The sequence below is a fragment of the Botrytis byssoidea genome (genome assembly GCF_014898295.1).
Source record: "Botrytis byssoidea strain MUCL 94 chromosome Unknown BBYS_010, whole genome shotgun sequence".
Taxonomy (NCBI): Eukaryota; Fungi; Ascomycota; class Leotiomycetes; order Helotiales; family Sclerotiniaceae; genus Botrytis; species Botrytis byssoidea.
In genome coordinates, this window is record NW_024065851.1 from 1019374 (window position 1) to 1034536 (window position 15163).

At 43.8% G+C, this 15163-nt stretch overlaps 4 protein-coding genes across 4 annotated transcripts; 3 read left to right on the forward strand and 1 right to left on the reverse strand.

Annotated features, from left to right (window-relative positions):
• The first annotated feature begins 10 nt into the window (after positions 1 to 10).
• Positions 11 to 2596, forward strand: EAE97_005905 (uncharacterized protein). Its single transcript, XM_038876418.1, has 2 exons — positions 11 to 1778; positions 2004 to 2596. Exons 1-2 carry the CDS (start codon positions 1547 to 1549, stop codon positions 2381 to 2383), a joined length of 612 nt encoding a protein of 203 aa, XP_038732894.1. The 5' UTR covers positions 11 to 1546; the 3' UTR covers positions 2384 to 2596.
• Positions 2597 to 5772: 3176 nt separating this feature from the next.
• On the reverse strand, positions 5773 to 9282 carry EAE97_005906 (uncharacterized protein; the record flags this gene model as incomplete). The annotated part of the gene is made up of 5 exons (XM_038876419.1): positions 5773 to 6335; positions 6575 to 6662; positions 6818 to 9003; positions 9063 to 9202; positions 9263 to 9282. 5 exons carry the CDS (start codon positions 9280 to 9282, stop codon positions 5773 to 5775), a joined length of 2997 nt encoding a protein of 998 aa, XP_038732895.1.
• Positions 9283 to 9796: 514 nt separating this feature from the next.
• On the forward strand, positions 9797 to 11232 carry EAE97_005907 (uncharacterized protein; the record flags this gene model as incomplete). The annotated part of the gene is made up of 4 exons (XM_038876420.1): positions 9797 to 9825; positions 9956 to 10041; positions 10097 to 10172; positions 10221 to 11232. 4 exons carry the CDS (start codon positions 9797 to 9799, stop codon positions 11230 to 11232), a joined length of 1203 nt encoding a protein of 400 aa, XP_038732896.1.
• A 441-nt stretch (positions 11233 to 11673) lies between these two features.
• On the forward strand, positions 11674 to 15076 carry EAE97_005908 (uncharacterized protein; the record flags this gene model as incomplete). The annotated part of the gene is made up of 4 exons (XM_038876421.1): positions 11674 to 11696; positions 11759 to 11944; positions 12007 to 14811; positions 14866 to 15076. The coding sequence occupies 4 exons, from the start codon at positions 11674 to 11676 to the stop codon at positions 15074 to 15076; spliced, it is 3225 nt and encodes a 1074-aa protein (XP_038732897.1).
• Positions 15077 to 15163: the final 87 nt, after the last annotated feature.

A 15163-nucleotide genomic window follows, 5' to 3' on the forward strand; every position in this document is an offset into this window, starting at 1 on the left:
ATGATGAGTGGATTCAAGGATCTCTAGACAGGTACTACTGCCCCGCAAACACCGTACTAGCCTCTAAGCTGCCCCAGAAAAGGTCGCCGGGTGTCAGTTCTCAGGCGATATGGGACGCAGTTGCCAGCAAATGCAGCGAACAATGCACATGCGATACGGCTCTGACAAGGAACATTGGGATTTCAGAACAAGCCAAAAGATTGGATGTTTTAACCTCATGATTCCGCGCCCTAAAACCGCAGCCACTCGACAAGCAGAGACGAACCCGGTAATATGGTTCAGTGGTTCAAAGATATCTCATGTCCATTGAAGATTGTTCACAAGGGAAGAATGTATGCAGGTCTTGTTATGGGCAAGTTTTGTTGCTGGGAGTGAGAAAAAGGGTTTGATGGCTTTGGGCGTCGATAGACAAAAATTGCCTATATTCTGCAGATGAATCGATAATTCCTCCACAACCCTTCTCCCCCTTGCAGTTCTTCGAGCCAGCAATCCTTCGCATAGAAGAGTCATTAAAAAGGTAGATTTTATGGCCGCCATAAGCTGATTCCAGTATTTGTTTTGCCGACAAGGGCGTAGAAGGCCATTGGCTTGGTGAGACGCACAGGCAGTGGTAGTCTAATTTACCTGGAACGTATATTGAAGCTGATTTCTTGGAAAGCAAAAGAATAATAGTCCGAATTCCAAAATCTACACCGTTCATCACGGACATTCGGATCAAAGCTTGTCTGATCAGATCATCTGAAGCTACTCAGAGTTGCCGACGAGTTTCATTTGTCTGGCAATCTCAAATATGAAGAGACCAGGTTTAAAGATCTTCCGGGACGGAAACGAGTATAGCACGGAACCTTTAACCTTGGAAGCGCAGGATCGCCACGAGATGCAGATGGCTCGTGCTTGTTGATCTTTATGAATCTTCTCAGAACATTTAGACTTTGAGGTGAGCTTTTGATACACCCTTGAGCTTCCAAGTTCTGGCCATGGGATTGTACGGAGTATGCCACAAATATCAAAGTTTAGTCTCCAATACGGGACTCGAAACTTTGCACAAGATGGAGATGGACACTTTATGAAATAGGACTACTATAACAACAGAGAGCTGGGAAAAATAGGGACTTGTCTAGAAATGCAACGAGGGCACTACAAACGCAAAAATTTCCAGTGTTTATTGGTGTATTTATGATTTATCATCGTATTTACGATTTCTACGCTCAATACTTGTCCTTGGCTTTCCTCGATCATTAAGTGATTAGTCATAATTTGATATCATGCCTCAGGTTTCAGATTGATCCCACTTCGCTTTATCGATAAAGGGAATTTGATAAACCTCTTCGTCATTATCAAATTTACGTTCAATATTTCAGGACACCATAGCTCTTACATCTGTAACCTGCAATCCATTCAACACTCCGCTGCCTATCGACTCGCAAGTCCAGCTGAAAATATCTAACCCGAGTCACAACGTTGAAGTCGTCAGCTATCCAACTAGCATAGGAAAACCATTCCTGTTAGCCAGCAGAGCCCCAAGTGACCCCCAACCCATCTCAATATGGCATCGGCAGACAATGCGAATCCTACGATCTTGAATGTGTCCGAAATATCACGTCGAAGAGAAAAGCGCAAGGTTCGAGATTATTCGGCCAAGAGACATGGTATACAGAGTATATTGATGGCGAAACCCAGCTATGCATTGGATCCTTTCTACATGTCAGATTTCTCAGATGAAGACTCAGACTCGGAAGATTCTGGCTTAGAGCCAATAGATGAACAGGAAATCTATGGTAAGCATTTCACGTATTTCCAATTCACTTGATACCAATTGTTCTTCGGGTTCTCGATATATCCCAGCGTCGTGTCACATATCAAACGTACAATTATCAGTATCTAGAAATCGAATGAATTTCCTGATACCTCTTCACCATTCACTATTATGACTAGCGCTATCCGAATTCAGTATTAAATTGGGTCACTCGCTTTCCAAAGTGTGCATAGCTGACATTTTGAAGACTTGATTGCACCAATCTCCGACCCCGAGCACCCTCTTTCATTGGAGTCTCTCGGAGTAGTTAAGCTTGAGGATGTTCATCTTGTTTCGCCTCCTGATCTCACAAACCCAGCAGCACTGTCTCGCGTACTGGTTGAATTGACGCCAACGGTTTCACATTGCTCCCTAGCAACCGTTATTGGACTTGGCGTGCGAGTACGTTTGGAACAAGCTCTTCCGCCAGGATACCGAGTCGAGGTCAAGATTAAGAAGGATACACACAGTCAAGCTGATGAAGTCAACAAACAACTGGCTGATAAGGAGCGTGTTGCGGCTGCCCTCGAGAATGATAATCTCATGAATTTGCTAAGGAAGATGATGAAAACCTGTCTTGATGGCTAATGATATCATAACCACAGACATAAGATTTCTGTGAGACTGCTTTAGCCAGTGCCGGGAACTCCTCGTTACGAGGAAAATCTACAAAACCGTTGCCACATACGAGATCACTTCCGCAATGCTCTGATACTTTCTAAAGTTACGCAGATCCGTCCCCAATTAATGAACTACGAATAATATGAAGTATCATCACAAAAATCCACACCAAGTACTACATCCCGATTTTGGCATGTGCATGTGCATGTGTGTGTGCGTGTAACATCACGATACAGGTACTGTGCTCGTCAAAGAGAAACTCCTGGCGAGTCTTTCTGCGCCTTGTTGTCTAATTTGTGTCACAATATTCCCCAAAGTTCAATCGGTATGGTTCACAAAGTTCTAGTAGTTCTAAATAACTCTCCCATCGTCGATCGTCGATCTCCACAAGTGTCATGGACTACCATAAACCCGCTTCATAAATGCCTTTTTTGACAGCCAATCAAACTTTCCATCCTTACTGCAAAGGTGCCACCAATCCACATGTCCACATTGCAAAGCTTGTCGACCTACCAAAAGTCGACTCTCTGACAGGGCTCCCATGCAAATTCTACCCCCACAAACATAACAGCACCTCCACTTATTCACAATATTCCCTCATTCCCAAGCAACTCGAGACCATTCGACCCACTAGATGTGTCCTCGCAGATTACAACCTTAGGGCTTAATCAATCATGCCTCGGTGGTGGTAGTGACAAAAAAGTGTCATAAAGCTTACGTAGACCCTCGTTTTCTCTTTCCTTTGATGGGCAATTGTTAATTTCATCTAAAGCTTTCTCATCACATTTGACAATACTGCACGACATTTAATGCCACCCATTCATCTCATGTTCAGGGGCTAGGTTCAACCCTTTGCTTCGTCTTCGCTTCTCACCAGTTCCCCACACAAGATAAGCATAATTCTCCAAATCCCATGAAAAGAAGGTTTCGGAGACCTCAAAAGTTTGAATCCTTGAATCTAGAACAATTCCATCACACGTGCTTAATATACAGACCCCCGCCCTTCGCCTCTTTTACGTTTCTTGGGCCTGTCATTATCCTCGCCCGGACACTGTAGACACGAGATTTTCACGAGGCACAAAGTTTACGAGAGAAACGTGCTGTGATTCCTCCCTGGATAAGTCAATGCTGGGTAACCTTGCGACGTCCTTCCTCTTTTTCCCAATTTACCCCCACGGAATTCAAACTCTTCCAATCCGCACTTGCCACCCCCAACTGCATTGAGTTTCTTCGTTGAGGAATTGCTATTACTCCCCTGTATCTTCATTGGAACAGGAATTGTACTAATTACAAAGTATCCTACCCCAACATTGATACTCAGTTATTCTTTAGCCCATTTAGCCCGACGTACCAATATCCTAGTCCTAGTGCATATAGTTTTCCGGGCTCGCCCAGCATTTCCACCACTTCGTTCGTTCGTTGATCAGATGGAAATCTGACAACCATTCAGATCAAAAACTTCATCATCCATGTTCATTATGATACAATATCACTTAACGACAAGTAGCCGCTTCCATCCATTCACACTTTCGAACATCATGCATAGTACATACATATCGGCATCACCGAGCCGCATAAATGTATTAAATCTATGGAACATTTATGCCACCTGGTGAATTATTTGATTGGATAATATTGTGTGATGCAAAAGAAGGATGTGAGCATAGAGGAATCAAGATTCAAGAAGTGGTAACATTTGCGCCCTGAACTACTTGTGTGTAAGTTCAATTGATGACTGCATTAGGAGGAAGAGTGATAGATCTAATCAATTATCCGTGCATATCCGCGCGCGCACGCGGATCATCTTTCATCCTCTCTTACTTTTTTCTTTTGGAGGGCGGATGTTTGTAGCGAAGGAAACCACTCTGACGGACTAAATTTTTCTCTTTATTGTACCGACGCATAGCGGTATTCTTTGGTCTTAATACCCATACAGATGTTGTTTCTGTATTTCGTTTCAAGGATAATCGAAATTGGAGAGTTCCGGAGAGATACTGTTTTCGAGCGATTGTAGCCTTACCATAATACATCCACCAAATTTCTCTTGACATGCAATCCATATCTACGCATGTATATGTCCAGCGCCTACTGCATGTATGTACTACTATTTAAAATTACTTACAATCGTACACATGACATGACATTAGCAACACAATGCCAACTCCCAGGTACCGAAACCAAAAGCCTGCATAACTTAATGTTTACAAAGCAGATGCATGCATCCCTCCAATCGTTCTATGAATCGAGTAATCCACCTTCAGATCAATAGCCAGGGTCAATACATAAACACATATACCTATACGTACAGAAACGTAAATCCCAGGGATACATATGGAAGGAACAATAGTTTTTCCATTCCCATTCCCGTACCAATCCATTTTGCGATTCCCTCTGCATAGCGGCTTCCTGCCTTTCTTCTTCTACGATCTACTGAACAAGTGGGTGAAGTGAAAGAAAGTTTCGCCCATCCAGAGATCCCGAGCTTTCGGTATCTCTGTTTCTGTTTGTATGTTCGCGACTCGTGAATGAGCAGAGACAGGGGGGGTTAAATCATGTGAGGTTACTTTGTATGCACAGGTATCCCGATTTTCCATATCATCGCCTTACTTATTCAGCCATCACTGACTGACAGAGTAGGTGTCAGGCACATGCAGATGGAACAATGGAGATAAGTATCATGAGACGCAGAGAGCCTTAGATTGTTCAAATGCATATCTGCACACCTGCAGCTATTAGTCAAGCGACTCCACATCTATCATCCATCTCCAATCCGATTTCCACTCAAAATGATCACCAATGTCAAGCAGCCCTCTCAATCGGATGATCTTCCACTTCTCTTGAGTCTTGTCTCACCCAAACCAGCTTTTGAGTTCTGCGCTCCAATATTATAAATGCTGAGTGTGCACTGCAAATAAAAGTAAATCGACAATACTCGAGCTACTGCTGTCAATATCCCAGCGTAACTGCAGTCGACGAACATGCACAGAGTGCAGTGGGAAACCCACCATCCCCAGTTTCATGCAGAAACACCTCCCAGGATTCTTGTGGTCTAATTTCTAATATGTTACTTTACTGTAGTTCGATTTCTTGTTGATGTATTATTTCACAGTTGCACATACACACCAAGGCGCATACATATACAGGTCTTAATTATTTTTCATTTATTTAGTAGTTTCAATTCGCTATGCACGAACCACCCAAAAACGCCCATATGATATATCACTTCCCTTCTAGATTTGGAAGAACGATCACACCTTATGTAGTATGAGATAATCAATCCCCAGGTTCACAGATCTCTGCCAAGCTCATCCTTCCATCAGGACGCGCGTTTGATAGAATTACTCGATATACCCTACCTACCCGTCTAAAATACCCGTTTCCTTCAAACTAGCAAAGAGTTCTGGTTCTAAGAATTTAGCCACACTTACATCTTCGCTGAGACCCTTTCTTCTTCTTGTCTTGAGGACAAAATCTCTCGCTGTAGCTTGTGCGCCTGCTGGTTCGAGAGGTCGAAGAATAACATCTTTATCTAACGGATCACCGGGGACGATACTCCAGCGATCAAAGACTAAAGAAACGGTTGCTTGACCTTGAGTATGAATGCGGAGATCGGTTTCGAAACCAAAGGAATCGATGACAGGGATGAGTCCACTGACGCGATAGAGAGGTGTACCAGCAATAGGTCCGTCAGACAAGACGTGACCGCGACGACGGGCAAGTACAGTGTAGAGCGAAGTGACGGAATCTGCAGGTCCGGTCATGGAACAGGAGTAGACAGGTTCCATCAATCTTGGGGAAGCCATTAGGAAGGAAGAATAACATGCGCGTCGGGATGTGGGAATGATTTGACCACCACCCCGGAAGATCGCTTCAGGAGCCAATATCACGTCTGTTATCTTGAATTTACTATTGCGGATTGCTACAAGGGATGTTAGCACTAACTCGGATAGATGAACCAATGAAAATTTGTTCAGGGGTATGATTGTAGCTGAAGGGTCTGTGCGAAAGTAGTGGACGGAAGTTTCCATATTAATTCAGTAATATTGTGGTTTGAGGTCGTCCACAATTACGATCAATGATGACCTAGGAGCGATCGGGTTAAGGGAGAAGGAAGGCCGTCTGGGGAAAAGGATAAATGAAAGATGAGTGGAAACTTACGTTCTTCACACAATGGTCCTTCTCGAGCAGCCCAACTAAATCCTTGTCGAATGGTATCTCGTACACTAAGTAGTGATTTTTTATCCACCTGTTGTAGATCAGTCAGCATAAGAAGGGCCGAATAATTCCGTTTGTGCAACACAACGGCTATTTAGCCTATGCAGGCACTCACGATAGTAGCTCTAGCCTGGCTAGGAGACTAGCTACTAAGAAAGGGTAAGCGGGCAGCTGGAATGTACTTGCCTCGGATGGAATGGTATCATCTTGTAAGATGTTTGGTCCCAAGTCGTCGGGACCAAATGCCCAAATACTTCTGGAAGCCAATAAATCCCAACCATAGTTCTCCTCGAAGTATTTGCCAATAACTCGAGCAGGGCTTTTGATGCTGACCTTTCCACTTTCAATGTCTTCAGCAATACCTTGGTCGAGAGGTTCTGCCACCATTGTTATCTTGTTCTTCTTGTTTGGTGTCTGGGCATAACATTTGATAGCTGATGTTTCAACGACTGTCTCACAAAAGCGTGTGACAGGATCGGAAACTTTAATCTCCATCTCTGCATATAATCGTCGGAGATCATGCAGGACACAGTCCATATAGAGTTCTCCCGTGCCTAGAATGACGTGTTCGCCAGATTCTTCTACCTTTGTCGTGATAAGAGGATAGCTTTTGTTGATCTTTCGTAGACCGTCCAACATCTTAGGAAGCTCAGAAGGATTGATCGGCTCCACTGCTACCTTGAAGACCGACTCGGTGAAATGAGTAATAGGTTTGAAAATGTATGCCTCCTCGTCATTTGGCAAAACAAGGGGTACAATTGTTGCAGATTTGACAATCGAATTATCCACACCCCCAAGCAGAACCCAATTGCCGGCAGGAACTCCGTCTGTGGGGATATTGTATCTTGTTTCAGCTATCCACACATCCGATATGGTGGCAACACTCATATCCTCTTCATCATCGATTGAATATCCTTCACCAAGGACTCGTACTTGGGTGCCTGCTCGTGCAATACCACTTAACACTCTTCCGAATGAGTAAAATCCTGTAGCGTCGCTAGTGTTTAAAAGCTTTGTTATTTGAATAACCAATGGACCATCTTGATCGCAATTCTTCATAGCCGTTCCGACCGTTGTATCCAATGGGCCAGTATAGTGGTGTTCCAAGTTTTTCTCTGCGGCTTCCACCGGAGAAGGTATATGTTGTACGACCATATCGACGAACCCGGTCGATGGGCCGAAGAATTGTTCACAAACAAGTTTCAGAAGGACGTTGGCATCCGTCTTGTATTGTGATGGCTTGAGGAATATTCCAAGGGATTCCAGAGTATCCTTCAAATCCTCTGGACTCTCACTAATGGTATGCGAGTATAATTTATAGATTGGTTCCAGGATGAAATTGACGAAAGAGCGTTTTGACTTTTCCTCAACACCCTTTCGAGTGAATGACCTCCTTGAGGGATTGTAGAAAATGTCGCCCCATAATCTCCTCGCAAACTCGTGTGCATTGATACCACTCCCCTCGTTGTTCAAACCGGGACCTCGGTTCTTCTTTGGGGCGTAACTGTCCGCATACATTTTCGCGAATGATTGTAACGTGAAGCACCATCCCATACTGGTACAGGCAAAAAGAACATTACCCTTTTCTGGACTAAGTCGTCGGCTCTCGCCTTGACCTGGTAAAGTAGCCTCGATCACAGTATTGACTTCTTCAATGACATGTTTCAGCTTGAAATAAGCATCCGTAGGTGGTAGCTTAAGCTCTAAGATTAGACGATCCATTTTATTGACAACAAGAGTCAAGGGCAGACCTTCCAGGACCGCATGCTTGATAATCCGCTCTGTATTGACTTGTACTCCTTCAACAACATCAACAACCAAAACCACTCCGTCCACCAACCGTAACGAGGATGCAACCTCATCCACAAAATTCACATGGCCAGGAGTATCAAGGATATTCAGAAGATGCGACTTCCCCTTGGTACTCTGAAGCACCAAGCTCATAGGTGCGGATTTAATGGATAGTCCTCGTTCACGCTCGACAACGTGGATATCCGTATAACGCAATTGCTCATCCTTCTTCCTTCCGGTCTTTTTTTCTAATCGCTCGGCAATATCGTGAGTCTCAAGAACCAACATGTCCATGAACGCGGTTTTCCCGTGATGTAGATGCCCAGCAAAAGCAATATTTCTAATTTGTTCGGGGTAATTCATGAGGTCGGCCATGAAACTTCGATCAAAATACACCGGTGGTAAATCCGCCTCCTGGATGTTGAATTTCTTCTGTTCGACCGGAGCTATAATTGGTTGCGTGAGGGGTTGCGCATCTTCTTCCTGCACCATAGTTTCTACATCCTCTCCATATACTTGTTGGGCAGTAGGGTAATACTGCTTATCTTCATGTAATATTACTGCATTCGAAGGTCCCTCATCTAGATGTAAAGTTGTTAGTTGGTGCCCTTCTAAGCTCCAGGAAATGCTTATAACCAACCGTCAAGGTCCATCAACTCCTGACCCGTGGGTTCTTCTGGTGCCTCCTCTGGATATTCATCGTAGACGTATGCGCTCGCATCATTGCCTTGTTGAGACTCCTCGTCCGACTCCTCGGCCTCACCAATGAAGTTTCCAAACCTGCAAGAACATTAGCTATGGCCCAGCTTCCCAAGAGCTCGAGATGTCAAGGTGACTCACTCATCGTATAGGTCATCCATGGCGATTCAGTGAAACGCAGAAAAATTGTATGAAAATAAAGGTATGTCAAGAAAATGAAGCTACAACTTCACCCGCCTCGCGTCGAAAACTCGAGGTTTCGCGATGGGACTTTTTGGGATCACGTGATACAGCCTTGTCACATTAGGTAAACTTCATCTAACGAAAATCAGGGAAATGGATTCCTAGTGGAGAATGAAGATGAAGAGATTGATTAGATTAGATCATTTACCGACCTCGGAGATATTAAGTTTAGATTACTATTCTGGCTGCTTTTGTGCTCTTTTACTAGATGTCTATTGTCCGAAGAGAAACCTTTCACATTGTTCTCAACACATACAAAGCATTGATTCAAAAGTGGCATGGGATTTCAAGGCTATAGGCGGGGCTCATTAGTGATCTGCCGGTTTACCTCACCGCCCTCACCATAAATAACTCGCCCAGCTTTGTTGAGGTTTGTTCCCTCTCCCAAAATATTATTTACAAACTTCAAATCTTGTAATTTTACTCAAAAAAATGTCTTCAGTTCCTCCAGTTTATATTGTGTAAGTTTCTATCTATTCTCCTTCCTCAGGATTCACACCACTTGGATGGTTTTCTGGGCATACATGTTCTCTGATTTCCTCGTGACCGCTTCCTCAAAGATGAGAAATGCTAACTATTTATTGTTTATAGCTCCGCTGTGAGAACACCCATTGGTTCATTCTTGGGTTCCCTCTCTAGCAAGAGTGCTACTGAATTAGGTGGTATTGCTATCAAGGGTAAGCTCGCTACATCTTTCTGGCGTAGAAAGTTCTGGGACTAACGGATATTCAGCTGCCGTTGAGCGTGTACCAGAGATCAAGCCTGAAGATGTTGAGGAAATCTTCTTCGGCAATGTTTTATCCGCAAAGTAAAGCCAATCACTTGTTTGTAAATGATTCAAGGCTAATCTGAATAGTTTGGGACAAAACCCTGCTCGTCAATGTGCTATTGCTGGCGGACTCACTGAAGGCGTTGTCTGTACTACCGTTAACAAAGTCTGTGCTTCTGGAACCAAGGCCATCATTCTCGCAGCTCAAACAATCATCACTGGTAACGCTGATATTGTTGTAGCCGGTGGTACAGAGTCTATGTCTAACGTTCCTCATTACCTCCCAACTCTCCGAAATGGTGCTAAATATGGTGACCAAACTTTGGTGGATGGTGTTCTCAAGGATGGTCTCACTGATGCCTACAACAAAAAGGAGCATATGGGAATGGCTGCTGAAGAGTGCCACGTCGATCATGACGTTAGCAGAGAGCAACAAGATGAGTATGCTATCAAGTCGTATCAAAAGGCTCAAAAGGCAACCGAAGCTGGTATCTTCAAGACCGAGATCGTTCCAGTTGAAGTCAGTGGTTGCCGTGGAAAGCCAAATGTCAAGGTCGAGAGAGATGATGAGGTCAAGAACTTGAATGTTGAGAAGCTCAAGGCTATGAGACCCGCTTTTTTGCCAAATGGAGGCACCGTCACCGCACCAAATGCTGCACCACTCAACGATGGTGCTTCAGCTCTTGTTCTAGTCTCGGAAGCTAAGTTGAAGGAACTCGGTCTTAAGCCTTTGGCAAAGATTCTTGGTTGGGGTGATGCAGAAAAAGCACCAAGCAAATTCACCACCGCTCCATCATTGGCTATCCCTAAAGCTTTGAAGCACGCCAAGATTGATGCTTCAGCTGTTGATTATTACGAGATCAATGAGGCTTTCTCAGTTGTCGCTTTGGCAAACATGAAGATCCTCGGATTGGACGAATCTAAGGTCAACATCCACGGAGGTGCTGTCGCTATAGGACATCCTCTTGGTTGTTCCGGTGCCAGAATTGTCACCACATTGATCAATGTGCTGAGAGAGCAGAAGGCAAAGATTGGTGTGGCCGGTATTTGCAACGGGGGTGGTGGAGCATCTGCTCTTGTTATTGAATCTTTGCAGTAAATTATTCTTGAGAAATTGCTTTATAATTTGGAATTTGGATGGTACATATTTGGAGTATCAAAAAGCATAACTAGCGATAAAGCATGATAGATTCAAGTTTGACCAAAGTCCGTCGAGACAATTCACAATACCCATAAGCTTTTTAATACATTACCTTCGATCTTCAGACACAAGAAACCCTTGAAGCCGTTTTTATTTTGTAGTATTCAGGCAGTTATTGATCACGTACGATCAGCCTCGTGAAAAGTGCTCTTATCCGCGGACAGCCTTGCATACTCACTAGACTCCAAAGGCCTTAGCGTCACATGCCCCTGTCGAAAAAAAGTTCGAGATAAGTGCAATCGCCAAAAAAAAGTTCCCGGCGCATCAATACCTACCTCAATTTGTTGGTGTTTATATCGCCATTGAATAGGTTTTTGATCTCTCGGAGAATTGGAAATCATGGTCGGCCAACGCAAAGCAGTGTAAGCTTTGAATCGCTACTCCGAATTGTATCTATCTTAACAACTGACCTTAACATCAATAGGGATCAGCGCATCCCCGCGCTCATTCGCAATGGCATCCAAGAGAAGAAACGAAGTTTCATTGTCGTTGTTGGAGATAGAACGAAGGATGTCATTGTACATCTGCACTATATTATGTCCAGTATGGACATGAAACAGAACAAATCAGTCATGTGGGCATATAAAAACAAGCTTCTAGGATTCACGAGGTCAGTAGCAAAGATGGCCACTTTCTTTCTAAGCAGCATACTGATAGATTGGTTACTTACAGTCATCGAAAGAAGAGAGAAACTAAAATTAAGAAGGAAATCAAACGTGGAATTAGAGAAGCAAATACTGAAGATCCTTTTGAACTTTTCGTGTCGCTGCACAACATTCGATATGTTTACTACAAGGAAACCGAGAAAATCCTGGGAAACACTTTCGGGATGTGTATTTTGCAGGATTTTGAAGCCATCACACCGAACCTTTTAGCCAGAACTATTGAAACAGTCGAAGGTGGAGGGCTTGTGGTCCTACTACTGAAAGGCATGAACAGTTTGAAGCAATTATACACATTGTCTATGGATATTCATTCTCGATATCGAACCGAAGCGCATGACGATGTTACTGCCAGATTCAACGAACGATTCATTTTGTCCCTTGGAAAATGCGAGTCCTGTTTAGTGATTGACGATGAGCTGAATGTTCTTCCTATATCTGGCGGAAAGAACGTGAAGGCTCTACCTCCGCCAGATTTGGACGAGCCTAAAAGCGAATCACAGATAGAATTGGACAGTATGAAAGAAGCCTTACAAGATACACAACCAGTTGGATCTCTCGTCACTTTGGCAAAGACTGTGGACCAAGCCAAAGCTCTTCTCACGTTCGTAGACGCCATCGCCGAAAAAACCCTGAGGAACACCGTCACATTGACTGCTGGAAGAGGACGTGGAAAGTCTGCAGCGCTTGGTGTGGCTGTGGCGGCAGCCGTCGCGCATGGATATAGTAACATTTTCATTACATCTCCAAGTCCAGAGAATTTGAAGACCTTGTTCGAATTTATCTTTAAAGGTTTCGATGCTCTTAACTACATGGATCACGTCGACTACTCAATCATACAATCTACAAACCCCGATTTTAACAAAGCAATTGTTCGAGTAAATATCCATCGTCAACATCGTCAAACCATCCAATACATCAGACCACAGGATGCGCATGTTCTTGGTCAAGCCGAATTATTGGTCATTGATGAGGCCGCTGCAATACCGCTGCCACTCGTAAAGAAGCTTATGGGTCCTTATTTAGTATTCATGGCATCCACCATTAATGGATACGAAGGTACTGGAAGATCTCTATCTTTGAAATTGATCAAACAACTCCGAGAACAATCTAGAGGAGCGACAAACGGAACAGAAGATGTTGAGGTAGCTGATCGATCAAGTGGCAAGGCTGCTGCTAAAGGTGCCGACAACAGCTTCTCAGGAGGTCGCTCGCTAAGAGAGATCACATTGTCTGAGCCTATTCGTTATGCACAAGGTGACGCTGTTGAGAAATGGCTTAATCAATTGCTCTGCCTCGATGCCACCTTACCTCGCTCGAGATTAAACACTCTTCAAGGATGCCCGGATCCTTCACAATGTCAACTGCTCAACATCAATCGTGATACCCTCTTTTCTTTCCATGATGTTTCCGAAAAGTTTTTGCAGCAAATAATTGCTCTTTACGTCGCGAGTCATTACAAAAATACTCCAGATGACCTTCAATTGATGAGTGATGCTCCAGCTCATCAATTGTTTGTCCTTGTTCCACCTATTGAAGAGAACAGTAAACACTTACCAGAACCTCTCTGCGTAATTCAAGTCGCTCTGGAAGGAAAGATTAGCAAACAAAGTGTCATGAACAGCCTGAGTAGAGGTCAGCGAGCAGCTGGTGATCTTATTCCATGGTTGGTCAGTCAACAATTCCAAGACGATGACTTCGCTGGTCTCTCTGGAGCACGTGTAGTCAGAATAGCAACAAATCCTGATTACATCAAGATGGGCTATGGAAGCAAAGCGCTCGAGCTCCTCACTGCTTTCTACGAAGGAAAGTTTACCAACCTCTCAGAAGATACGAATGACTATGTAGAAGAGACAATCACCCGTGTCACAGACGAGGAGTTGACAAGCTCATCTCTTCTTGAGGATAACATCAAGGTTAGGGACATCAGAAAGATGCCACCTCTTTTCTCAAAATTATCCGAAAAGCGGCCGGACAACCTAGATTATATTGGTGTGAGTTACGGCCTTACTCAACCTCTGCACAGATTCTGGAAAAGGGCTTCATTCGTACCTCTCTATCTTCGTCAAACACCAAACGAATTGACAGGAGAGCACACATGTGTTATGGTTCGCACTTTGGAGAATAGTGAAGATAGAGAATGGGAGTCTGCGTTCTCTAGAGATTTCCATCGCAGATTCTTATCTCTTCTCTCGTACCAGTTCCGTGAATTCCCTTCAGTTTTGGCGTTGAGCATTGACGAATCAGCAAACGCTGGTTCAAAATCTGACCCAGAAGCTGCACCCAAGCCACTTTCAAAAGAAGAATTAGACAAACTTATGTCACCTTTCGATCTTAAACGTCTGGAATCATACGCAAATAACATGCTCGATTATCACGTCATTTTGGATCTCATTCCAACACTTGCGAATTTATATTTCACTGGCCGCTTAAAGTCCAACATTAAGCTTACCGGTATTCAATCATCGATACTACTTGCGGTTGGCTTGCAGAGAAAGGATTTGACAGCCATTGAGTCCGAGTTATCTCTTCCGTCATCTCAACTCTTGGCCATGTTTATCAAAATCATGCGTAAGATGAGCTCACACTTTGGTGACTTGGTCTCTGGTGCTATTGAGGCTGAGATGCCAGGACGGGAGAACATCGGTGTCAGTAGAGAAGATGCAAATGAAGCTTTGGATGATGAGGTTGTAGATGATAGATTCGTACCTCTAGAACAGGGACTCGAAGAAGAATTGGAGGAAGGTGGAGATGAAGCTATGAAAGCTTTGAAGGAGAAGCAAAGAGAGCTTATTGATGCTCTCCCTTTAGATCAGTAAGCTTTTTGGTCCAGCCATCTCAGAAACTATAATGCTAACCCTTTGATCAGATATGAAATCGAAGCAGGAGCACCAGGGTGGGCAGAAGCCGAGAAGCAAGTGAAAAATGCTGCTAAATCTGGAAAGAAGGATATAGTGGTTGGTGTAAAGAGTGCGAAATCCAAGAGAAAGGCAGGAGAATCGGCTGCAGAAATCTATGAGCAGGAGATGGGTGAAAAGGCGCATAAAAAGGCAAAAAAGGGAGGTAAAAAGGGTCATTAGTTTTCTCGCTTCAAATTGTATAATCCAACATCCTGTATATACCTCTGTATTTAATGAAAGAAATAATATAGAATATCTCAATCGTTT